This window comes from Pongo pygmaeus, chromosome 1 (genome assembly GCF_028885625.2).
Source record: "Pongo pygmaeus isolate AG05252 chromosome 1, NHGRI_mPonPyg2-v2.0_pri, whole genome shotgun sequence".
Taxonomy (NCBI): Eukaryota; Metazoa; Chordata; class Mammalia; order Primates; family Hominidae; genus Pongo; species Pongo pygmaeus.
The window spans coordinates 89,129,694-89,153,957 of NC_072373.2; the positions used below are offsets into that span (position 1 = coordinate 89,129,694).

At 47.1% G+C, this 24,264-nt stretch overlaps 1 protein-coding gene across 2 annotated transcripts; it reads left to right on the forward strand.

Moving 5' to 3' along the window:
- F11R (F11 receptor) lies at window positions 1-23,859 on the forward strand. 2 transcript variants are annotated; one of them, XM_063649733.1, is made up of 10 exons: window positions 1-288; window positions 18,694-18,762; window positions 18,920-19,027; window positions 19,269-19,415; window positions 19,697-19,899; window positions 20,068-20,170; window positions 20,299-20,406; window positions 20,554-20,650; window positions 20,956-21,004; window positions 21,141-23,859. In XM_063649733.1, the coding sequence occupies exons 1-10, from the start codon at window positions 225-227 to the stop codon at window positions 21,174-21,176; spliced, it is 984 nt and encodes a 327-aa protein (XP_063505803.1). In that variant the 5' UTR covers window positions 1-224; the 3' UTR covers window positions 21,177-23,859. The 2 variants fall into 2 exon arrangements, with proteins under 2 accessions (XP_063505803.1, XP_063505799.1); XM_063649729.1 differs by lacking the exon at window positions 21,141-23,859 and having other exon boundaries at window positions 8-288; window positions 20,638-20,987.
- Window positions 23,860-24,264: the final 405 nt, after the last annotated feature.

Here is a 24,264-nt window from a genome sequence, read left to right on the forward strand (position 1 = left end):
GGCGGCGGGGTAACACCTGGCCGAGGTGACTCATTCTGAAGAGCAGCGGTTCCTTACACCAATCGGAACGTGCAAGGGTGGGGAGCTGGCCAATCAGGCGCGGAGGGCGGGGCCGGGCGGGGTTCCACCTGGCGGCTGGCTCTCCGTCCCCGCTCTGTAGTCTGCGGAGCTGTGTCTGTTCCCCGGAGCCCGTCGGCGGCTGTTGTGTCGGGAGCCTGATCGCGATGGGGACAAAGGCGCAAGCCGAGAGGAAACTGTTGCGCCTCTTCATATTGGCGATCCTGTCGTGTAAGTTCCCAGAGTTTCGGGAGGAATCGGCTGGTCGGGTCAGAGGTTGGAGGAAGGCTCTCCCCACGCCTCTAGCCCGCGGGAGGGGAGGAGCTCAGAAACCTTCCTACATCGTTCCTAATTCTCTTTTCCACCCCTGGCTGGTCCGTCTTTCACCACTCTCACAGCTGGGTGAGTGGCTGGCTCTCCTCCCCCACACTGGTGAGTTGTGACCGCACCCCTCACGGCCACCAGGAGGGAGCTGACCCATCTGCACACACCAGAGGTACACTCCTCGTCCTCACTGGAGAGGGCCGTCGGGCCAAGGACCCTTCCACACTCATCTACCCAGCGCGCGCTCCACACGCACCTGGGAAGGGCCAGCCTGCCCCTCCAACGCCCACCCAGCATCCACAAACCCCGCTGCGCAGCCGGGAGCCTTGGCTCCTTTAAGGGTCCTCGGAGAAAATCAAATGGAGGTGGTCTGGGGTGGAAGTCTCTTTCCCTAGCTTTCGCTGAAGGAGTCTCTGGCTCCTCTGAGTCTTTGAATTGCGGCGGTTGCTCTGGGAAAATGTCTGGGTGCACAGTCTAAAGAGGAAATGCAATAGAAACCTGAAATTTCTCTAAGCGCAGCAGAGGTCCCAGCGAAGTTCCTTTCTGGAATAACTACCTCAGGAGTACTTAATACGTGTTGTTGACTGAGTGACTGTTCCCTGGGGCAGAGTGTATCTTTGGTTGGCTGGATTCTCATCAGAGCCAGAGCTCTGCCCTCCCCCTGGCTGTGTATGAGAGTTTTTGTTTCCTTTGTAAACTCCCTTTCCTGAGGAACAATGAGGCTCACTTGCTAGGGCATGCCTCTGTCTCTAGATGTGTTTGTGTGGGGCTGAGCGTTTAGTCGGTTGGTTTGTGCGTTAGTCAACCTGTGGCAGCACCTGTGTGTTTACCTGTCTGATTCTTGAGTGTGCGTGTCGTTGTGTGAGTAGTTGTGTCAGTATGTGTTCTACATGAGTCTCCCCCCACCCCCAAGGTTCTTGTTTTAGAAAGTGTTAAATAAATGAATGATTACAATCAGTTTGGTGTATGTAGATTCCCTGCCCTTAGATGGATTGACTTCTCATTTCTACCTTATCACAACATAAACCCTTGGGAGAGATTGGACCAGAGGCATATCTCGTCCTCTTTCTCTTTTACTGATAAGGAAACAGGTCCAAGAGAGGAAATGACTTCAATGACAATAGAGTTAGGGGTGGAACCTGGGAATGGAACCAAACCCTCTTGACTTGCTTTGCCTTTTTCCATTCTTGGATCCAGCATCTCAGGGACCCTATAGCACAAGAACTGTTTGGGATACTGCTTCAGAATCTACTGTCTTACTTACCTTTAAATTTACTTTCCCACTAGCTTCTTCATTCATGTCTCCCTCTTTTTTTTTTTTTTTTTGAGACAGAGTTTCGCTTGTTGCCCAGGCTGGAGTGCAATGGCGCCATCTTGGCCCACCACAACCTCCGCCTTCCGGGTTTAAGCGATTCTCCTGCCTCAGCCTCCCGAGTAGCTGGGATTACAGGCATGCACCATCACGCCCGGCTAATTTTTTGTGTTTAGTAGAGACGGGGTTTCACCATGTTGGTCGGGCTGGTCTTGAATTCCTGGTCTCAGGTGATCCACCCGCCTCGGCCTCCTAACGTGCTGGGATTACAGGTGTGAGCCACCGCGCCTGGCTATGTCTCCCTTTTATTCTACTCTTCGAGTTCCCTTTTCTTTAATCTCCCTTTTTTCTCTACCCCTTGCCTATTTTACTTCTGCCCGTATTTTAGAACTGCTAGTGACACCCATAGTCAATTTTTGGTTATGTGGTTCTGGTGCTAAAGGTTTTTCCAACCTTTGTACTGTGCCAGTATTTTTCCCCTAAGCCCAGAAGTTTCTTCTGGGTGAGTGACTGTATTTGTAACAGTGTTTGTCTGTGACAGTATTTGTCAGGCTTAAAAGCTTCCTGGAGCTGCTTCCTCCCTATCCTTTGCCACTGCTTCCTTTCTTTTTTCTCCTTCTAATTTCCTATATTATTTATGATAATCCTAAAATAATCATATACTGGCACTGGAAGGGTCATGATAACACCATTTTGAGCTTGGAGGTGCCTTCAGGGAACCAAGTCACAGTAGTGCAGAGGGAACCTGAGATGATGTCGCATTAGCCTGTTAGGACAGTGGGTCCTGGGAAGTGACATGTCCAGGGGATGGAGGAACTGACCTTGTAACTTTTAAATCAGGCTAGATCTGGGGTTGGGTTGGGGGAGGGGAGTGATTTGGTTAGTGCAAATGAGGATGGAAATGGGAGCTGGGCCACCACACCTGTGTTCTAGCTTGGCTTTCTCTCTGCCTTGTTTGTGATCTTAGGCTCAGTCTTTTCATCTGTAAAATAGGACTAATACTTGTCCCACCTTTGTCATGAGGATCAACCAGCATAATAGTTACATTACATATACATGAAGGGATTATTTTTGGGCAGCTATTATCCCCTATGGATTTTGTGAGGATGGAAGAATGCCAGAATGCTGTCCCTAGCCGAGTAGGTAAAAAAGGAAGCAGGGAGATCCCAAATGGCCAAAGTCAGAAATCAAAAAGCAGGAGCTTTTTCTTGGGTGTCTAGCTTGTCCACTGTCCCTGAGAGGCGTGGATAGGTTGCCCATATGTTCTCCCTGTTCCTCATTGTGGGCTCTGCTGTCAGGGAGGAAGTAGAATAGGCAAGATAGGACCGACAAGTCAGGCAAAGGCCTGGCCCCAGCTTGGGGAACCTAATGGAGGGGAAACCCTGACCCTGCGGGGCAGAGATCCAGAGGGTAGACCCTGGGAGAGCTGGACTTGGGAAAAGTAAAACTGATGACCCAGAGTACTAGCCTCCCTTTCCCTAGGAAACCTGTCCCTTAGAAAAGGTTCAGCTGTCTACCAGGTAGGGAGAGACACAGTGGAGGTGAGTGTGGATAGGTCAACTTACACTGTAACTACAGGGGAGAGAGGGAAACCTGGGTTGGAATGCTGGCATTTGCTCCCCTGCCCTTCCTTGAGTGTGGTATCATCACTGAAGAGTTCCGGGTGGGCAGGGCAGAACTGCTGCCCTGCTGCCCTGCATCTGGGTCATTCTCTGAGTCCCACTGTTTCCTACTGATGTTTCTGACTCAAGCCCTTCTAGCTTTGCCCTTTCAGGGGCAGGCATACCTCAAAACCGCAGACTGGTGAGTCACTCCTCCTTTCCTCTCCCTCTACTCCCAGGAGTGAATTGTTCCCTCCAAACTAGAAACTGGTGACTGGCACTTCCTAGTTCTACCTGGAACTAGGAAATGAGTGGCAGTGGAATTCCAGTGCCCTTTAGTCTTTGCCTTCTGGCTCCAGATCACTTTTTTTTTTTTTTTTTTTTTTGAGACAGAGTCTCATTCTGTTACCCAGGCTGGAGTGCTGTAGCATGATCTTGGCTCACTGCAACCTCCACCTCCTGGCTTCAAGCGATTCTCCTGCCTTAGCCTCCCCAGCAGCTGGGACTACAGGCACGCGCCACCACGCCTGGCTAATTTTTTGTATTTTTTGTTTATTTATTTATTTTTGAGACAGAGTCTCGCTCTGTCACCCAGGCTGGAGTACAGTGGCGTGATCTCGGCTCACTGCAAACTCCACCTCCCGGGTTCATGCCATTCTCCTGCCTCACCCTCCCAAGTAGCTAGGACTACAGGCACCCGCCACCATGCCTGGCTAATTTTTTCTATTTTTAGTTGACACGAGGTTTCACCGTGTTAGCCAGGAGGATCTCGATCTCCTGACCTCGTGATCCGCCCGCCTCGGCCTCCCAAAGTGCTGGGATTACAGGCGTGAGCCACCGCACCTGGCCCCTAATTTTTTGTATTTTTAGTAGAGACGGGGTTTCACCATGTTGGCCAGGCTGGTCTCGAACGCCTGACTTCAAATAATTCTCTTGCCTAGGCCTTCCAAAGTGCTGAGATTACAGGCGTGAACCCCTGCACCTGGCCACTCCAGACCACTTTTACCTCACCATGTTGCTCTTCAGTTCGTTTGTGATCATGGCTTGTGGAGTCTCCAGCCCAGTTCTGATTCAAGATAGAGCTACTGTGATTTTTTAAAAAAATATTTATTTAGAATAGGTTAATTGACATGGTTTTATGATTAAAATGATATCAAAGGGGTGGGGTATCTCGTTCCCATGTTGCTCCTGTTCACCCCAAACCCCAATAGTTTCTTATGTCTCTTCAGTGTTTCATTTTACAGATACAAGTATATATAAATAATACTTGTTTTTTCTCCCCTTTCTGACACAAAAAGAGGCATACTACATATATTCTACATCTTGCTTATATATATATATCTCATGGAGTTTTGTTTTGTTGTTGTTGTTGTTGTTTTTGAAACAGGGTCTCACTCTGTTGCCCAGGCTGGAGTACAATGGCATGATCATAGCTCACTGCAGCCTTTTTTTTTTTTTTTTTGAGACAGAGTCTTGCTGTGTTGCCCAGGGAGGAGTCCAGTGGTGTGATCTTGTCTTACTGCAGGCTCTGCCTCCCAGGTTCAAGTGATTCTCCTGCCTCAGCCTCCCGAGTAGCTGGGACACAAGCGTGCACCACCATTCCTGGCTAATTTTTGTATATATATATATATATATATGTATATATATATATATATATATTTTTTTTTTTTTTTGAGATGGAGTCTGGCTCTGTCGCCAGGATGGTCTCGATCTGCTGACCTCATGATCCGCCCGCCTTGGCCTCCCAAAGTGCTGGGATTACAGGCGTGAGCCACTGCGCCCAGCCTTTTGTATATATTTTTTTAATTTTTTTTTTTTTTTTTTTTTTTTTTTTTTTTTTTGAGACAGAGTCTTGCTCTGTTACCCAGGCTGGAGTGCAGTGGCGCGATCTTGGCTCATGGCAAGCTCCGCCTCCCGGGTTCACGCCATTCTCCTGCCTCAGCCTCCTAAGTAGCTGGGACTACAGGTGCCCGCCACCATGCCCTGCTAATTTTTTTTTATTTTTATTTTTGTATTTTTAGTAGAGATGGGGTTTCACCATGTTAGCCAGGATGGTCTTGATCTCCTGGCCTTGTGATCTGCCTGCATCGGCCTCCCAAAGTGCTGGGATTACAGGCGTGAGTCACCGTGCCCGGCTAATTTTTGTATTTTTAGTAGAGACAGGGTTTCACCATGTTGGCCAAGCTGGTCTTGAATTCCTGACTTCAAGTGATCCGCCTGCCTTGGCCTCCCAAAGTGCTGGGATTACAGGCATGAGCCACCGTGCCCGGCCTCACTGCAGCCTTGACCTCCTGGGTTCAAGCAATCCTCCAGTCTTAGCCTCCTGAATAGCTGAGGCTATAGGCAAGCGTGAGTGGTGAGCCATACCTGGCTAATTTTTAATTTTTTTAGTATAGACAGGGTCTCATCTGTTGTACAGGCTGGTCTTGAATTCTTGGCTTCAAGGGGTCCTTTTGCCTCGGCCTTTCAAAATGCTGAATGACAGGCATGAGTCACTACACCTGGCCCATGTTGGTTTCTAGGGTTTGTGGCCTTGGCTGTTAGGATACATCCCACCCCCCTCCAAGTCAGCTGAGTTCAATTTGCACTTGTTCTGTGGACACATAAATGGGCAACACACGTTTCCACCACACCCAAAAATAGATTTAAATGCCGTGCACATTTTATGTGATAGGAATAATGAGACTTGTTTATCACATCTGTTAGGTTTGACTAGAGACCCTGGGGATCTCTAAACTCAAACCAGTTCCTGTTTCAGAGATTCAGGAAAGACCTGGATGACCTTTCGTCCAACATAATTGAGGATGAGGTTTCACTATTGTGTGAGGGTTGTGGAAAGCAGTATGAGTGAACACATACTGTGAGAGTGGACACACACTAGGGTTTTCCTGGCATTGAAAACCCAGAGTTCATCTGCCTGGACTCCCTGATAAGCAGGGTTTCTGTCTAAAGTCCGGCTGTGTCATTTCTTTCACAATGTAGGGGCGGAACAGGAGGAAGCAGCTGGCTGGCGGGAAGTGGATGCTGGGTCCCTGAAGTAAGTCCTGGGCAGGCAGGCTCGACCTTCCCTTGCACTGGGAAGATGGGGTGGCGGGGGAGCTGAGCAGGTAGAACCGGAAATTCTGCAGAGAGGTTGGGAGGGAGCCAGGGAGTGAAAGCGCGCCTGTCTTACGCTGCCATTACCACTTTCTGCCATCCTCAGAGGGCCCGAGCCAGCTGATCGACATCACTGAAAGTGCAGCCAAGGATGGCTATTTAGACATAGCCCAGCCTGTTGTTGGCCTCACAGAGCCTTTCTCTTGCCCACACATTTCTAAACTGTTCTACCCCAAACCCCGGAAAGGCCCTTCCCTGTGGAACTTCCCTGGCCCAGTGGAGCCTCTTGATCTTTACGAGGATCAAGGGAGGTAACTCCCTTATGGGAGTTACTTCAGTCTCTACAGGGTGAGTGGTGGGGAGGAAGGGGAAAACCAGAGTGGAAGCTCTAGGTCCAGGTTCTAATTATATTGCAATGTGAAATTCACTTGTTAATCCAACAAACATTGGTGTTTACTATGTTCTGAGCACTGTGCTAGAGATTATGGGGAAAACGTGAAGTTAAACTGGGTATGCTGTAGCTGGTGGGGTGAGGAGGCCCTGACTTATCCTTCCTATTGCAGGGCTCCAGCTCCCTGGCAACTGGGGGGTCTTGTGAGTCTCATATGCCCAGAGGGAAGTTTGGATGAATTCTTAGAGAAAACCAGAGAGAGACTGGTTGACTGTTTTCCCTCCTTTTCTCCCTCCTCCTCTTTCTTCTTTTTTTTTTCTAAATGAACAACAGACACCAGGGTCTACTTGAGTTTAGAGGATGGGAGGAGGGTGAGGATAGAAAAACTACCTTTTGGGTACTTTGCTTATTAGCAGGGTAATGAAATAATCTTTACACCAAACCCCGATGACATGTAATTCATCTATAACAAACCTGCACATGTACCCCTGAGCCTAAAATTAAAGTTAAATAAATCGGCCGGGTGCAGTGGCTCACTCCTATAATCCCAGCACTTTGGGAGGCTGAGGCGGCTGGATCACCTGAGGTCAGGAGTTCAAGAACAGCCTGGCCAACATGGTAAAACCCCGTTTTACCAAAATACAAAAATTAGCCGGGTGTGGTGGTGGGTGCCTATAATTCTAGCTACTTGGGAGGCTGAGGCAGGAGAATCGCTTGAACCCAGAAGGCAGAGATTCCAGTGAGCTGAGATCATGCCATTGCTTTCCACCCTGGGTGACGAGAGCAAAAACTCTCTCTCAAAATAAATAAATAAATAAATATAATTAATTAATTCCAACTCGACACAAAAGCAACTCAAGGAAATTTCTTTTTTCTTTTATTTTTATAGAGATCAGAGCCTCTCTCTTTTTAAAATTTCTTATATTCTTTTTTATGTTGTATTTCTTCTTTTATTTTTTTGTTATTGATATCCCTGAGGCATAGAGATGGGATCTTTCTATGTTGCCCAGGCTGGTCTTGAACTCCTGGGCTCAAGTGATTCTCCCATCATGGCCTTCCAAAATGCTGGGATTATAAGCATAAGCTGCTGCACTGCACCTGGCCAGAAAATTCTAGTAATTAACAGGATATCTAGAAAAAACTAAAGGTTTCTTAGTAAAGTGGTGGGAGGAAGTAGGTCCTTTTCTGTTATGGGTCTGACCTGACCCTTCACGTACAAGGGATGGTTGTTGGTGGGTTCTGTTAAGAGTCTGGAGGCCTCTGCCTTCTGTGACCATCTTCTCACCCCAGCAGTGCTTTGGTGCAGTTCATCGAGCACCTCCTCTGTGCAAAGTGTAGTGCTGGGAGCTGGGGAAGGATGCAAGCAGAACTCAAGAAACTGCAGACATGTATTGACTAGGTAGAGTACAGAGCAGCGTGTGCCAGGGGCTGTCAACAAAGTACAAAATGTTTTAGGAGCATAGAGGAGAAGAGAGTAACTTTTTAAAAAGATAAGTTTTTTGTTTTATTAAAAAAAAGTGATACATGCTCAACGTTTCTACATTGAAAAATAGGAAAATGCAAAGGACTATGGAGAAAATAAAATCACATGTAATTCTATTATCTAGAGATAAACACTTATTACTGTTGTTTCATTCTAGTCTTTATGAATTAATGTGTGAGATATTTCTATATATCCTACAAAATGTACTTTTTTTTTTTTTTTTTTGAGATGGAATCTCGCTCTGTCACCCAGGTTGGAGTGCAGTGGCACAATCTCGGCTCACTGCAACCTCCACCTCCTGGGCTCCAGCAATTCTCTGCCTCAGCCTCCCAAGTAGCTGGGATTACAGGCGCCCACCACCACGCCTGGCTAATTTTTTTGTATTTTTAATAGAGACGGGGTTTCACCATCTTGGCCAGGCTGGTCCTGAACTCCTGAGCACCTGCCTCGGCCTCTCAAAGTGTTGGGATTACAGGTGTGAGCCACCGCGCCTGGCCCAAAATATACTTTAAGGTCCTTTCTATATTATTCCTAAAGTATGGCTATATCATAATTTACTTATTCACCTTTTGTTGGGCATTTAGATTTCTTTTTTTCTTAGCTATACTAAATAACATTAAATTGGCTGGGCATGGTGGTTCATGCCTGTAATCCCAGCACTTTGGGAGGCTGAGGCGGACGGATCACTTGAGGCCAGGAGTTTGAGACCAGCCTGGCCAATGTAGTGAAACCCCGTGTCTATCAAAAGTACAAAAATTAGCTGGGCATGGTGGTGTGTGCCTGTAATCCCAGCTACTTGGGAGGCTGAGGCAGGAGAATCTCTTGAACCTGGGAGGTGGAAGTTGCCGTGAGCCGCAATCGCGCCACTGCACTCCAGCCTGGGCGACGGAGCAAGACTCAGTTTCCAAAAAAAACGAACAGTGAAACCTAAATACCGTTAAATTGTTCTTGTACATGAATCTTTTTTTTTTTTTTTTTTTTTTTTTTTTAAAGATGGAGTCCCACTCTGTGGCCCAGACTGGAGTGCAGTGGCGTAATCTCAACTCACTGCAACCTCCACCTCCCAGGTTCAAGCGATTCTCCTGCCTCAGCCTACCAAGTAGCTGGGATTCAGGTGCCTGCCACCACGCCCAGCTAATTTTTGTATTTTTGGTACAGATGGGGTTTCACCATTTTGGTCAGGTTGGTCTCAAACTCCTGGCCTCGAGTGATCCGTCTGCCTCAGCCTCCCAAAATGCTGGGATTACAGGCGTGAGCCACTGCACCCAGCCAAAATCTTTAAACTTACCTTTGATTGTTTTCTTAGGCTATATTCCTAGAAACTGAGGTGACATTAATTTTGACTGAGGAAAGGTATAACAGATCAATAGACATTTGAACAGGGTCTTGAAAGATACATGGGATTTCCTTGCTTGTCCAATAAAGTTACATATAGCATAATAGTTTTAGAGCCTCAAAATCAGACAGAGTTAAGATTCCTACCTTGCTATTTGTAGCCGTATGGTTTGGATCAACTGTTTTGTGGTTTTTTTTTTTTTTTGAGACAGAGTCTCACTCTGTCACCCAGGCTGGAGTGCAGTGGCTTAATCTTGGCTCAATGCAACCTCCGCCTCTCGGCTTCAAGCGATTCTCCCGCCTTAGCCTCCCGAGTAGCTGGGATTACAGGCGCCTGCCACCATGCCCAGCTAATTTTCGTATTTTTAGTAGAGACGGGGTTTCACCACGTTGGCCAGGCTGGTCTCGAACTCCTGACCTCGTGATCCGCTCGCCTCGGACTCTCAAAGTTCTGGGATTACATGCGTGAGCCACTATGCCTGGCCTGGGTCAACTGTTCTAAGCCTCAGTTTTTTCATCTGTAAAATGAAATGGTAACGATAGTACTTCAATGGTACTTGTCTCATAGGTTTTTTTTTTTTTTTAAGAGTTTAGTGAGAAAATGCATATAAGGCCTAACATTAATAATATGCCACTTCTACCATTATGCCATTGGCAATCATAAGACCCTGCCAGATTCATGGGGAGGAAACTTTTTTTGAGACCGAGTCTTGCTCTGTCATCCAGACTGAGTACAGTGGCACGATCTCAGCTCACTGCAGCCTCCACCTCCTGGGCTCAAGTGGTTCTCCAGCCTCCCAAGTAGCTGGGACTACAGGTATGCACCATGCCTGGCTAATTTTTGTAATTTTTATCATGTTGGCCCGGCTGGTCTTAAACTCCTGACCTCAAGCAATCCACCCACATGGGCCTCCCAAAGTGCTGGGATTATAGGCGTGAGCCACCACACCCGGCCCATGGGGAGGAAATTTAACTTAGACTCTACCTCAGTCACAATGTAAGTAGAGCACGGGGGAGGAGATAAATATATAGATAGATGTGGCTGTTTTGGAAAACACTATTTGCCACAGTTGTTTCATTATTATTATTCAGGTACATAGTAATTTCCAGGAATTACATCCTCAGTGTTACAGGCGTTCCTGGGCGTGCATGACTGCAGCTGGTTAATTTTTTTTTTTTTTTTTTTTTTGGTACAGATGGGGGTCTCACTGTGTTGCCCAGGCTGAGAAAACATTTATTGAATGTCAACTTATACCAGTTTTATTATGCTAAGTGTGGGATACTCAGAATATTAAATAACACATGGTCCCTTTTCACTTGGGGTTTACCATGGGAGACATGCTTGTACACAGATGATGTCATTATAATGTAGGAATTGCTTTGACAGTGTTTTGTATGGGATAATTAAAGCCTAGGAAAGAGGCTTAGGTGAGGCTATGGTGAGGACTGGGCATATGGGAGGTCGTTTTCCAGAAAATAATGTGGATGAATACTGCTGCCCAGATAAAGAGGGGAAAAGGGTGTTCCACATAGCAGAAATAGCATGAGCAAAGGCAGAGATTGTGAAACAGCCCAGTCTTTGCTAGGAATTTTAAGTAGTTTTGTATTGCTAGAGGGTAAATTGCAACAGTAGGGTGGGTGATAAAGATGATAACCTTATCAAGGGGTCAGATAGTGCTGGAACTTTCTTCCAGCACTTCCGGGGGGAGAGAGGGAGGTGGGTGTTTGGCAGAGTATAGGGATTATTGGAACTTTCTTAGCTTGCAGAAAAATTTGGATTTTATCATATAAGCAATGTAGAATCATCAAAAGCTTAAAGGAGGTGTCAGATTTGCATTTTTAGGAAGGCTGTATAGTATAGAGTAGCATTGTATAGTCTCTGCAGTTGGACTTCGTTGGTGTGAATCTGCACTACCACTCACTGTGTGGCCTCAGCCAAGTTACTTAACTACTCTGGGCCTCAGTTTCCCCATGTAAATATGGGTGATAACGATAGAATCACCCAACTCTAAAGGCTGTTGCAGGGATTAAATGATATTACATATAATATGCTTACAACAGTGCCTCAAATATAGTATGTGCTCAATAAATGCTAGCACTTCATCCAGTAGTGGAATGGAGAATGGACTTTCTTTTTCTTTTTTTTTTTTTTTGAGATGGGGTCTCACTCTGTCGCCCAGGCTGAAGTGCAGTGGTGCCATCTCAGCTTACTGCAAGCTCCACCTCCCGGGTTCACGCCATTCTCCTGCCTCAGCCTCCGGAGTAGCTGGGACTACAGGTGCCCGCCACCACGCCTGGCTAATTTTTTGTATTTTTAGTAGAGATGGGGTTTCACCGTGTTAGCCAAGATGGTCTCGATCTCCTGACCTCGTGATCCGCCTGCCTCGGCCTCTCAAAGTGCTGGGATTACAGGCGTGAGTCCCTGCGCCTGGCCGGAGAATGGACTTTCTATACATGGGCCCAAAACCTGAGCAGGCCAAAAATCTATTGATGCCTTTAACTTTGTGGCTTTTCTTGTTGTGAACTTAGAGAAAATTAAACTTGACAATGGAAAGGATGGAATTTCCTTCTATTATTGGTTTACCACGTACATCAGTAGGACATTTGTATGTGTGTGTACAGTATGGTATGTATGGGCCCAAGGTTAAGTGCAAAAGGGGGGCTGTGAAGAGGCAAGGGAAAATATAAAATAGATGAGGAGGATGGACAGGGAAACTGTGAGTGTCCTGATGTAGATTGGCTTCAGTGAGAGCAAGCTCCTAGCTCTGCTGGTACAGCTGTGAAGGTTCTAGAGAAGGGGCCGCCTTTCCAAGGCAGCTGCAATGACAGGGGAGATATGGTTTGGTAGGCTGGAGTAGGCACTTTTCAGGCTTTATTTATATGTCTTGTTGAAGAAAACATTGAAGTCAGAAAGAAGTACGTGTACAGAAGGGCCTATTAACAGATGATGATAATCATAAAATATAATACTTATTTGGGGCTTCCTGTTCAGACACTGCTCTAAGCACTTTATTTGTACAGTATTTGTTTAGCCCTCACAACAGCCCTTTGATGTAGAAACTGTTATTATCCCCATTTTACAGATGGGTAAACTCAGATTTGAAGAGGCCAAATCTGAGTAGTAAGTAACAGAGCTGGAATTTTTTTTTTTTTTTTTCTTTCCTGAGACAGAGTTTCTCCCTTGTTGCCCAGGCTGGAGTGCAATGGCGTGATCTTGGCTCACTGCAACCTCTGGCTCCCGGGTTCAAGCAATTCTCCTGCCTCAGCCTCCCGAGTAGCTGGGATTACAGGCGTGCACCACGACGCCTGGCTAATTTTGTATTTTTAGTAGAGACGAGGTTTCTCCATGTTGGTCAAGCTGGTCTTGAACTCCCCACCTCAGGTGATCCGCCCGCCTTGGCCTCCCAAAGTGCTGGGATTACAGGCATGAGCCACTGCGCACAGCCTTTTTTTTTTTTTTTTTTTTTTTTTGAGACAGAGTTTCTTGTTGCCCAGGCTGGAGTGCAATGGCACAATCTCAGCTCACTGCAACCTCTGCTTCCCGGGTTCAAGTGATTCTCCTGCCTCAGCCTCCCAAGTAGCTGGGATTACAGGCATGTGCCACCACACCCGGCTAATTTTTATATATATATTTTTTAGTAGAGACGGATTTTTGCCACGTTGGCCAGACTGGTCTCGAACTCCTGGTCTCAGGTGATCCACCTGCTTCGCCTCCTAAAGTGCTGGGATTACAAGCGTGAGCCACCGCACCCAGCCTAGCAGGCAGTCTGGTTCCAGGGGCCTGTTCAAGAACGAGAAGGGGAATGTGGACCAGGATGGCTGAGGTGCCCTGTGGTGAATGGGAAGGGCATGGTGATAAGGCTGGCCTTGACTCATGATGTGATAGGCAGTCACAGTAGACCTTGGGAGTATTGGCACAGTCAGATCACAGGCAGACATAGTTAATCCTGCAACAGAGGTGGGTGGGAAGACACTAAGGCGGAGGTTCATGTATTTGAAACAAAAGAACAGAAGCCCAGACCAGGTGATGGCAGTGCAGATTAATGAAGAAAAGGGTAATATGCCTGTAGCCCAATGTGTTTGTATATATGTGGTGTGAATGTGATGATCTGAGAGGACTCAGCAAAGAACTTTAGCTAAACCCAGAAGTGGTGGAGGAACAACCATCAAATTCGTATGTTGTGATTTGTGTGCATATGTGTGTTTATTTCAAAGGCTAGTTTTTAGTCTAATTAGATGCTGCTGTTTATTTGGGTGGTGCCATAGGTTGGGTTCTTGGGAAGCTGACTCTGAGATGTCAACAATCATACAAGACATTTATTAGGGAGTGCACTTGGGATCCACGCCCGTGGAAAGGAGGGGAAGAAAGCAAGGTTGGACAGAGGGAGAGGCCAAGTTTGCGTTATAGTCCCGGTGAGGCCTCAGCCTATCCCACAGACAGCTTTAGAACAGAAGTGCCCCCCCTTTTTTTTTTTGAGATGGAGTCTCGCTGTGTTACCCAGGCTGGAGTGCAGTGGTGCGATCTTGGCTCACGGCAACCTCCGCCTTCCGGGTTCAAGCGATTGTCCTGCCTCAGCCTCCCAAGTAGTTGGAATTACAGTTGCCCGCCACCATGCCCGGCTAATTTTTGTATTTTAGTAGAGATGGGGTTTCGCCATATTGGCCAGGCTGGTTTCAAACTCCTGACCTCAGGTGACCTGCCCGCCTCAGCCTCCCAAAGTGCTGGAATTACAGGCTGTTGAGCTGCCACGCCCAGCCTATTAGCATTCTTAATGAGAGTTGAGTAAGAGACTTCCACAGGCATGGTGGCTCATGCCTGTAATTCTAGCACTTTGGGAGGCCAAGGCAGGAGAATTGCTTGAGCTTAGGAATTTGAGACCAGCCTGGGTAACATAGTGGGACCTGGTCTCTACAAAAAAATTGTAAAAGTTAGCTGGGCAGGCCGGGTGCAGTGGCTCAGGCCTATAATCCCAGCACTTTGGGAGGCCGAGACGGGTGGATCACTTGAGGTCAGGAGTTCGAGACCAGCCTGACCAACATGATGAAACCTTGTTTCTATTAAAAATACAAAAAATTAGCCAGGCATGGTGGCTCGTGCTTGTAATCCCAGCTACTCAGGAGGCTGAGGCAGGAGAATTGCTGGAACCTGGGAGACAGAGGCCTGTAGTCCCAACTACTTAGGAGACTGAGGTGGAAGGGTCACTTGAGCCCAGCAGGCCAACACTGGGTCCTAAGCAGTAAGCCATAATGATGCCACTGAACTCTAGCCGGGGCAACAGAGTGAGAAAGGGGGGAGGAGATAGGGGAGGGAGGGGAAGGAGGAAGGAGGGAGGAAGGGAGGAGACTTATGTGTCCTCAGGAAGAACTTTCAATTTAATAAAAGCTATTTGGTTTAATTTCCATATCTATTATTGTTATTATTATTATTATTTTATTTTTGAGACAGAGTCTTGCTCTGTCACCCAGGCTGGAGTGCAGTGGTGCAATCTCGGCTCACTGCAACCTCTGCCTCCTGGGTTCAAGTAATTCTCCTGCCTCAGCCTCCCGAATAGCTGGGATTACAGGCACATGCCACCACCCCCGGCTAGTTTTTGTACTTTTACTAGAGACGAGATTTCACCACGTTGGCCAAGCTGGTCTCGAACTCCTGGCCTCAAGCAATCTCCCCACCTTGGCCTCCCAAAGTGCTGGGATTACAGGTGTGAGCTACCGTGCTCAGCCTCCATATCTATTATTACATTTGAGCATAAATTTGACATTAAAAATGTAATGGCAAATATATAAATAAAATAATATCATTAGAAATATTTTTATTAGTTTTTTTTTCATTAAACCGGTGGTTTTTCTAAGAAACAGCTCGGTTTTCTTTTCTTATGTTTTTTAGAGACAGGGTCTTGCTCTGTCACCCAGGCACCCAGGCTGGAATGCATTGGTGTGATTGTAGCTCACTGTAACCTCACACTCTTTGGCTTAAGTAGTCCTTTTGCCTCAGTCTCCCAAGTAACTGGGCTACAGGCATGTGTCACCATGCCTGGTTAATTTTTTTTTTTTTTGAGACAGTCTCACTTTCTTGCCCAAGCTGGAATGTAGTGGCACAATCTCAGCTCACTGCAACCTCTGCCTCCTGGGTTCAAGTGATTCTCCTTCCTCAGCCTTCCAGGTAGCACGCACCACCACGCCTGGCTAATTTTTGTATTTTTAGTAGAGATAAGGTTTCACCATGCTGGCCAGGCTGGTCTCAAACTCTTGACCTCAAGTGATCCGCCCTCTTTGGCCTCCCAAAGTGCTGGGGTGACAGGTGTGACCTACCGTGCCCAGCCTATACCCTTCTTTTTTGAAAACCATGCTATATGGCCAGGCATGATGGTTCACATCTGTAATCCCAGCACTTTGGGAGGCCAAGGCAGGAGAACTGCTTGAGGCCAGGAGTTCTAGACCAGCCTGGGCAATGTAGCAAGACCCCCAGCTCTTAAAAAAAAAAAAAAAGTTCCAGCCTGGACAACATGGTGAAACCCTGTCTACTAAAAATACAAAAAATTGCCGGGCACGGTGGCTCACGCTTGTAATCCTAGCATTTTGGGAGGCCAGGGCAGGTGGATCACCTGAGATCAGGAGTTTGAGACCAGCCTGACCAACATGGAGAAACCCCATCTCTACTAAAAATACGAAATTAGCCAGGCGTGGTGGCGCCTGCCTGTAATCCTAGCTACTAGGGAGGCCGAGGCAGGAGAATCTCCTGAACCTGGGAGGCGGAGGTTGTGGTGAGTCTAGATCGTGCCACTGCACTCCAGTCTGGGCAACTAGAACGAAACTCCACCTTAAAAAAAAAAAAATAATACAAAAAACTAGTTAGAACTAGCTAGGCGTAGTGGCGGGCGCCTGTAATCCCAGCTACTCAGGAGGCTGGGGCAGGAGAATCTCTTGAACCTGGGAGGCAGAGGTTGCAGTGAGCCGAGATCACACCACTGCACTCTAGCCAGGGCAACAGAGTGAGACTCTGTCTCAAAAAAAAAAAAAAAGAAAATTAGGCTGGGCACCGTGGCTCACACCTATAATCCCAGCACTTTGGGAGGCTGAGGCGGGCGGATCACCTGAAGTTGAAAGTTCGAGACCAGCTTGATTAACATGGAGAAACCCTGTCTCTACTAAAAATACAAAATTAGCTGGGAAGGGTGGCACATGCCTGTAATCCCAGCTACTTGGGAGGCTGAGGCAGGGGAATCCCTTGAACCCGGAAGGTGGAGGTTGTGGTGAGCCGAGATTGCACCATTGCACTCCAGCCTGGGCAACAAGAGCGAAACTCTGTCTCAAAAAAAAAAAAAAATACAAAAATTAGCCAGCGTGGTGGCAAGCGCCTGTAATCCCAGCTGTTTGGGAGGCTGAAGAGAATCACTTGAACCTGGGAGGCAGAGGCTGCAGTGAGCTGAGATAGCGCCATTGTACTCCAGCCTGGGCAACAGGAGTGAAACTCCGTCTCAAAAAAAAAAAAAGAAAGTATAATAACGGAAAAAAAGGGATATAGGAGTAACCTATATCTTTAGTCTCTTGTCTATAAAATGGGAGAGAGAATACTTATCTGGACTAATTCATAGTGTTATTATATCAGATTGAAATACATATATACAAATATTGTCTAAACATTAATGCCAAAATTTAAAAAAAAAAAACCTAAAGGACTTTAGAGCACATCTATTTCATATTTCAGAAAGGAAGGGGAGTCTCAGAGGTCAAGAGACCATATTCAGTTATGTGCATAATTAAGTAAAGGAAAAATGTACTTGAATTTAACAGATGTGCTTGAATTCTACAAACATTTATCTAAGACGGGGTCCTGACTTGAAGCTATAAATAAAAAGATATTTCATGAATTTGACTTTGAAAACATGAATGAGAATAATTGTGTAAGTGCAGGTTTGTAGCTGTATCATGTGATCCCAGAATCCCTGGTCACTGGTTCTTAATTTGACCTTTGTGGGTCCCTCCTATGAACCCTGATGCACCTCCCCCATATTATTTAATTAGCCTTGTTGCTTCTCCCTCCCTCCACCCAGCACACACTACCTTTTCTTTTCTTTCTCTATTTGGCAAGTAGAATATTCTAATAAGGTGATCTGAACCCACTTCTAGTGCAAGTTTCACCTCAGAACCAGTTGTGTGATTTTTTTTTTTTTTTTTTTTTTTTTTTTGAGATTGAGTCTTGCTCTGTCGCCCAGGCTGGAGGGCAGTGGCGCGATCTCGGCTCACTGCAACCTCTGCCTCCTGGGTTCAAGCGACTCTTCTGCCTCAGCCTCCTAAGTAGGTGGGACTACAGGTGTGCCACCATGCCCGGCTAATTTTTGTATTATTAGTAGAGATGGGATTTCACCATATTGGCCAGGCTGGTCTCGAACTCCTGACCTCATGACCTCTCCACCTCGGCCTCCCAAAGTGCTGGGTTTACAGGCCTGAGCCACCGCACCCGGCCCCAGCTGTGTGATCTTAGGCACATTTACTTCTTGTACTCTCAGTTACTCATGTAAACTCGGGATAATAATACATGTCTTGCCGATCTGTCATGCTTGTTTCCAGGGTCAAATGATGCAGTGTGTCATAATGTACCCGAAAACACTTTAAAAAGCACCACATGCTCCACAAATGTCGAGTGTTATTATTATTCTCATCATGGCTCTGCCCTTCCCTTCCATCCCTTTCCTCCAGCCCTGCTGGCTTCCTTCCAGGATTGTCTTGACAAGTGGCTGCAATCATTTGTTGAGAACCTTTCTCTGAATGGTGAAATGTTATTCTGGAAGCTGCCCTTGGACTAGTAGAAATCTAATTAGATTATTGGGAGTCACAGAGAGAAAAATTAGGAGCAAAAGAAACTGCATTCCCATTGATAAAAGAAGTATTAGCCGGCAATTGTAGCAAAAAGCACTTAAAGAAGACATTTAGGATCATGGTGACAAAGTGTGAGAGCCAGAGAGAGCATGAGTCTGGAATCCCTTCCTCTTAGGGTCTGTGAATGGAGAAGCCCTGTCCACTGGGTCTGTAACTCCCTCTTCCTGGCATTTCTCTGTCCACTCCTGACGGGGCCCACCTCTTTCTTTCTCCTCAGGCTCCCTGGCATTGGGCAGTGTTACAGTGCACTCTTCTGAACCTGAAGTCAGAATTCCTGAGAATAATCGTGAGTTGGGAGGGGCCGTGGAGGGTGTGAGGGTGAGCAGTTGCCGGCCGCCTGGGGACCTAGAGAGCACCCAGCCCAGCCTGCAGTTTGGGGCTGTTCCCCATCTCGTGTATTTGCTGCTGCTTCCTCCTTCGGCTCATTTTGACCCTTTTTGCAGCTGTGAAGTTGTCCTGTGCCTACTCGGGCTTTTCTTCTCCCCGTGTGGAGTGGAAGTTTGACCAAGGAGACACCACCAGACTCGTTTGCTATAATAACAAGATCACAGGTGAGTTGCTTCTCCTCCTTCCTGATTGCCTAGGTTGTGGAGGGATTATCATGCCTGGATTCTATGATCCAGACTTTGTGCCTTTATCCCAGGGCACACCCTGGGGCTCAAGTCCTCATGGCCTTCTTCCCCCCTTTCTGGGGGAAGAGGAGAGCACTTGCGTACCTTGGATGCCCCCTTCATCAGCCTCCCTTAGCTCTCCAGTTCACTCTGTCCTTGCCCTTGCCTCCTCTTGTGGTAGCTTCCTATGAGGACCGGGTGACCTTCTTGCCAAGTGGTATCACCTTCAAGTCCGTGACACGGGAAGACACCGGGACATACACTTGTATGGTCTCTGAGGAAGGCGGCAACAGCTATGGGGAGGTCAAGGTCAAGCTCATCGTGCTTGGTACGTGCCCCATGTTTTCTGGGTGGGCCTGGAGTTAGTTACTTCTCATAGCAGGCTCTGCTGCGCTTTGGAGCTCTTTGATGGTGAGAATACCCACATGTGGGCTATTCAGAGTCCAGGAGCTGCCGGAGAAGGGATGAGCCCCTGGTTAGGTGGCAACCAGGGACATGGTGAGTGTAGGAGGCTCGAGCCAAGTAGATGGGGGTACCATTCTAGTTGGTTACTTAGACTCAAGCAGCCCTCACCCTATACTCAGCACCTTCTGTCTTTCTCTTCCACAGTGCCTCCATCCAAGCCTACAGTTAGCATCCCCTCCTCTGCCACCATTGGGAACCGGGCAGTGCTGACATGCTCAGAACGAGATGGTTCCCCACCTTCTGAATACACCTGGTTCAAAGATGGGATAGTGATGCCTACGAATCCCAAAAGCACCCGTGCCTTCAGCAACTCTTCCTATGTCCTGAATCCCACAACAGGAGAGCTGGTATGGATGGGGTGGTGGTGAAACATGTGTGGGGGATGCAGTTATAGAACCCCAAAAGGTGGGAGGAAGAACAGGCAACAGGGTGAACTTGGAACTGGGGTCAAGAGACATTAAAAAATGTCTATTTTGCTTCATCAAGCGGGAAGCCAATTTGTTTTCCTTCCTCAGGTCTTTGATCCCCTGTCAGCCTCTGATACTGGAGAATACAGCTGTGAGGCACGGAATGGGTATGGGACACCCATGACATCAAATGCTGTGCGCATGGAAGCTGGTGAGAGTTAGGGCTTGAGCCCAGACCTGGGGTGGGGATTGGGGTCTGCTTTTCATCCTGCCATTGGTGATACTGTAGGTACTGTGAGTGAGTATCCCCGTGCCTGATTTGTCATTTGTGTCTTGCAGTGGAGCGGAATGTGGGGGTCATTGTGGCAGCTGTCCTTGTAACCCTGATTCTCCTGGGAATCTTGATTTTTGGCATCTGGTTTGCCTATAGCCGAGGCCACTTTGACAGTAAGTATCTGCCCCCAGAGGCTTTCCTTTGTACTGCCCCCATCCCAGGGCCTGGCATGGGTGTCATCTGAGTACTGACCCTGATACTGTGCTCATGTGTGTGGGTGTTGTCCCCTGGGGAACACTGATCACCCATCTAACACCAAGAGCTGGGGGCCTGCCCCTCCATCTTCCCAAGCCATGCTGTCTTCTGTCCTGCTGACACTCATGATCCCATTTCTTCTCTTTCAGGAACAAAGAAAGGGTGAGTGAGGTGCTGTCCTGGGGTTCTCCAAGTTTGAGAGCATGGATGCATGTGGTTTGAAGCTGAAGTGGGCCTGGGGGAATGGGTTGAAGGCAGAAGCAACCAGTTTGGAGGGAAGGCATTTGGATATCCAGCCCTTTCTCTGTGGCCTTGGCCCTGGGCCTGTCCTGTTACTCCCACCTTTACCTTTCTGCTGCACACTCTGTGCTTCTGTAGCATTCTCGGTTCTGGCCTTTAAAGTTGGCAAGGAGAGGTTAATAAGCACCTAGGTGGCTGAGTGTCTGCGTCTTCTGGCTTGTTCACAGGACTTCCAGTAAGAAGGTGATTTACAGCCAGCCTAGTGCTCGAAGTGAAGTGAGTATGCCTCCCCTGGGCAGGGGTGGGCCACCTGGGGCTGGAGTGAGGAGATTTCTAGCCCATGTTTATGTGTTTTGGGGATTATCAGCCAAAGAAGACTATTGAGAGTTGACTGGATGTTTTATTTCTGCAGGGAGAATTCAAACAGACCTCATCATTCCTGGTGTGAGCCTGGTCAGCTCACCGCCTGTCATCTGCATTTGCCTTACTCAGGTGCTACCGGACTCTGGCCCCTGATGTCTATAGTTTCACAGGATGCCTTATTTGTCTTCTACACCCCACAGGGCCCCCTACTTCTTAGGATGTGTTTTTAATAATGTCAGCTATGTGCCCCATCCTCCTCCATGCCCTCCCTCCCTTTCTTACCACTGCTGAGTGGCCTGGAACTTGTTTAAAGTGTTTATTCCCCATTTCTTTGAGGGATCAGGCAGGAATCCTGGGTATGCCATTGACTTCCCTTCTAAGTAGACAGCAAAAATGGCAGGGGTCCCAGGAATCTGCACTCAGCTGCCCACCTGGCCGGCAGGGATCTTTGAATAGGGATCTTGAGCTTGGTTCTGGGCTCTTTCCTTGTGTACTGACGACCAGGGCCAGCTGTTCAGAGCGGGGATTAGAGGCTAGAGCGGCTGAAATGGTTGTTTGGTGATGACACTGGGGTTCTTCCATCTCTGGGGCCCACTCTCTTCTGTCTTCCGATGGGAAGTGCCACTGGGATCCCTCTTCCCTGTCCTCCTGAATACAAGCTGACTGAGATTGACTGTGTCTGTGGAAAATGGGAGCTCTTGTGGAGAGCATAGTAATTTTTCAGAGAACTTGAAGCGAAAAAGGTTTGAAACCACTGGTCTAAAGAAAAGAAAACTGGAGGCTGGGCGCAGTGGCTCATGCCTATAATCCCAGAGGCTGAGGCAGGCAGATCACCTGAGGTCAGGAGTTCAAGATCAGCCTGACCAACATGGAGAAACCCTACTAAAAATACAAAATTAGCCAGGCATGGTGGTGCATGCCTGTAATCCCAGCTGCTCAGGAGCCTGGCAACAAGAGCAAAACTCCATCTCAAAAAAAAAGAAAGAAAAGAAAAGAAAGCTGGAGCTGGTGGCTCAGGCCATCACCCTTCCCTTGGCTGGAACTACTGGACAGACCCTTTTGAGATATGCCTGTGGTGCTGTGGAGATGTGTGTAGTGGTCTTAGCTCTTTGTTGAGCTTGTGTGTGTGTTGTGTGGTCTTAGCTGTATACTGAAATTGGGCGTGTGTTGGAGGGCTTCTTAGCTCTTTGGTGAGATTGTATTTCTATGTGTTTGTATCAGCTGAATGTTGCTGGAAATAAAACCTTGGTTTGTCAAGGCTCTTTTTTGTGGGAAGTAAGTAGGGGAAAAGGTTTTTGAGGGTTCCTGGGCTCCTTTGTACAACAGGAAAATGCCTCAAATCCTTGCTTCCCAGCAACCTGGGGCTGGTTCCCAGTGCCTGGTCCTGCCCCTTCCTGCTTCTTATCTCAAGGCAGAGCTTCCGAATTTCAGGCCCTCATTCCAGAGCCCTCTTGTGGCCAGGCCTTCCTTTGCTGGAGGAAGGTACACAGGGTGAAGCTGATGCTGTACTTGGGGGATCTCCTTGGCCTGTTCCACCAAGTGAGAGGAGAAGGTACTTACTCTTGTACCTGCTGTCCAACCAGGTGCATTAACAGACCTCCCTACAGCTGTAGGAACTACTGTCCCAGAGCTGAGGCAGGGGGATTTCTCAGGTCATTTGGAGAACAAGTGCTTTAGTAGTAGTTTAAAGTAGTAACTGCTACTATATTTAGTGGGGTGGAATTCAGAAGAAATTTGAAGACCAGATCATGGGTGGTCTGCATGTGAATGAACAAGAATGAGCTGGACAGCCTGGCTGTCATTGCTTTCCTCCTCCCCATTTGGACCCTTCTCTGCCCTTACGTTTTTGTTTCTCCATCTACCACCATCCCCCAGTCTATTTATTAACTTAGCAAGAGGGCAAATAAAGGGCCCTTTTGGCTTGATTTTGCTTCTTTCTTTCTGTGGAGGATATACTAAGTGTGACTTTGCCCTATCCTATTTGGAAATCCCTAACAGAATTGAGTTTTCTATTAAGGATCCAAAAAGAAAAACAAAATGCTAACGAAGCCATCAGTCAAGGGTCACATGCCAATAAACAATAAATTTTCCAGAAGAAATGAAATCCAACTAGACAAATAAAGTAGAGCTTATGAAATGGTTCAGTAAGGATGAGTTTGTTGTTGTTTGTTTTTTTGGTTTTGTTTTGTTTTTTTAAAGACAGAGTCTCGCTCTGTCACCCAGGCTGGAGTGCAGTGGTGTGATCTTGGCTCACTGCAACCTCCGCCTCCCGGGTTCAAGCCGTTCTCCTGCCTCAGTCTCCTGAGTAGCTGGGATTACAGGTGTGTGCCACCATGCCTGGCCAATTTTTGTATTTTTAGTAGAGACAGGGTTTTACCATGTTGGTCGGGCTGGTCTCAAACTCCTGACCTCTTGATCCGCCTACCTTGGCCTCCCAAAGTGATGGGATTACAGGTGTGAGCCACCGTGCCTAGCCAAGGATGAGATTTTTAAAGTATGTTTCAGTTCTGTGTCATGGTTGGAAGACAGAGTAGGAGGGATATGGAAAAGGTCATGGGGAAGCAGAGGTGATTCATGACTCTGTGAATTTGAGGTGAATGTTCCTTATTGTCTAGGCCACTTGTGAAGAATATGAGTCAGTTATTACCAGCCTTGGAATTTACTTCTCTATCTTACAACGGACCTTTTGAACTGGAAAACACCTTGTCTGCATTCACTTTAAAATGTCAAAACTAATTTTTGTAATAAATGTTTATTTTTCACATTGAGTTTGTTTAAACCCTGAAGTTCTTACCTTAAGAGAACTGGGACTCCTAGAGTGATTGGACATTCAAAATATTCCTGATAGTCTTGTTAATTAAGAGATTAGGATATCTTTCCATTACCTTGATAATTACATTTTAATTTAGCTTTTTTCATTGGCCTGTGTTTAAATGCGAATAACCCCACAATGGACATTTCCTATGTTAAAGTGACATTTAGGGGATAAAAAATGAGAGCAGTTCCATGGATTTTGGTGTTTCCCCTGAGACATTAACTCAGCATAATCTGGGATAAAATGATTGAGTCTTAAGGATGTGTTTGTTGTTCCTGTCATTTTTTGATTTTCTTCAAAGTATACAACATGGTTTGATATGCATATACATTTGTGTAATGATTGCCATGGTCAATTA

What these genes read in the sequence shown, in the direction of transcription:
- F11R (XM_063649733.1), top strand. Translation starts at nt 225, where the DNA reads ATGGGGACAAAGGCGCAAGCCGAGAGGAAACTGTTGCGCCTCTTCATA. An exon ending in CAGAATTCCTGAGAATAATC is followed by an intron (nt 18,763 to 18,919) that starts GTGAGTTGGGAG and finishes CCCTTTTTGCAG; the next exon opens with CTGTGAAGTTGTCCTGTGCC. An exon ending in GGTCAAGCTCATCGTGCTTG is followed by an intron (nt 19,416 to 19,696) that starts GTACGTGCCCCA and finishes TCTCTTCCACAG; the next exon opens with TGCCTCCATCCAAGCCTACA.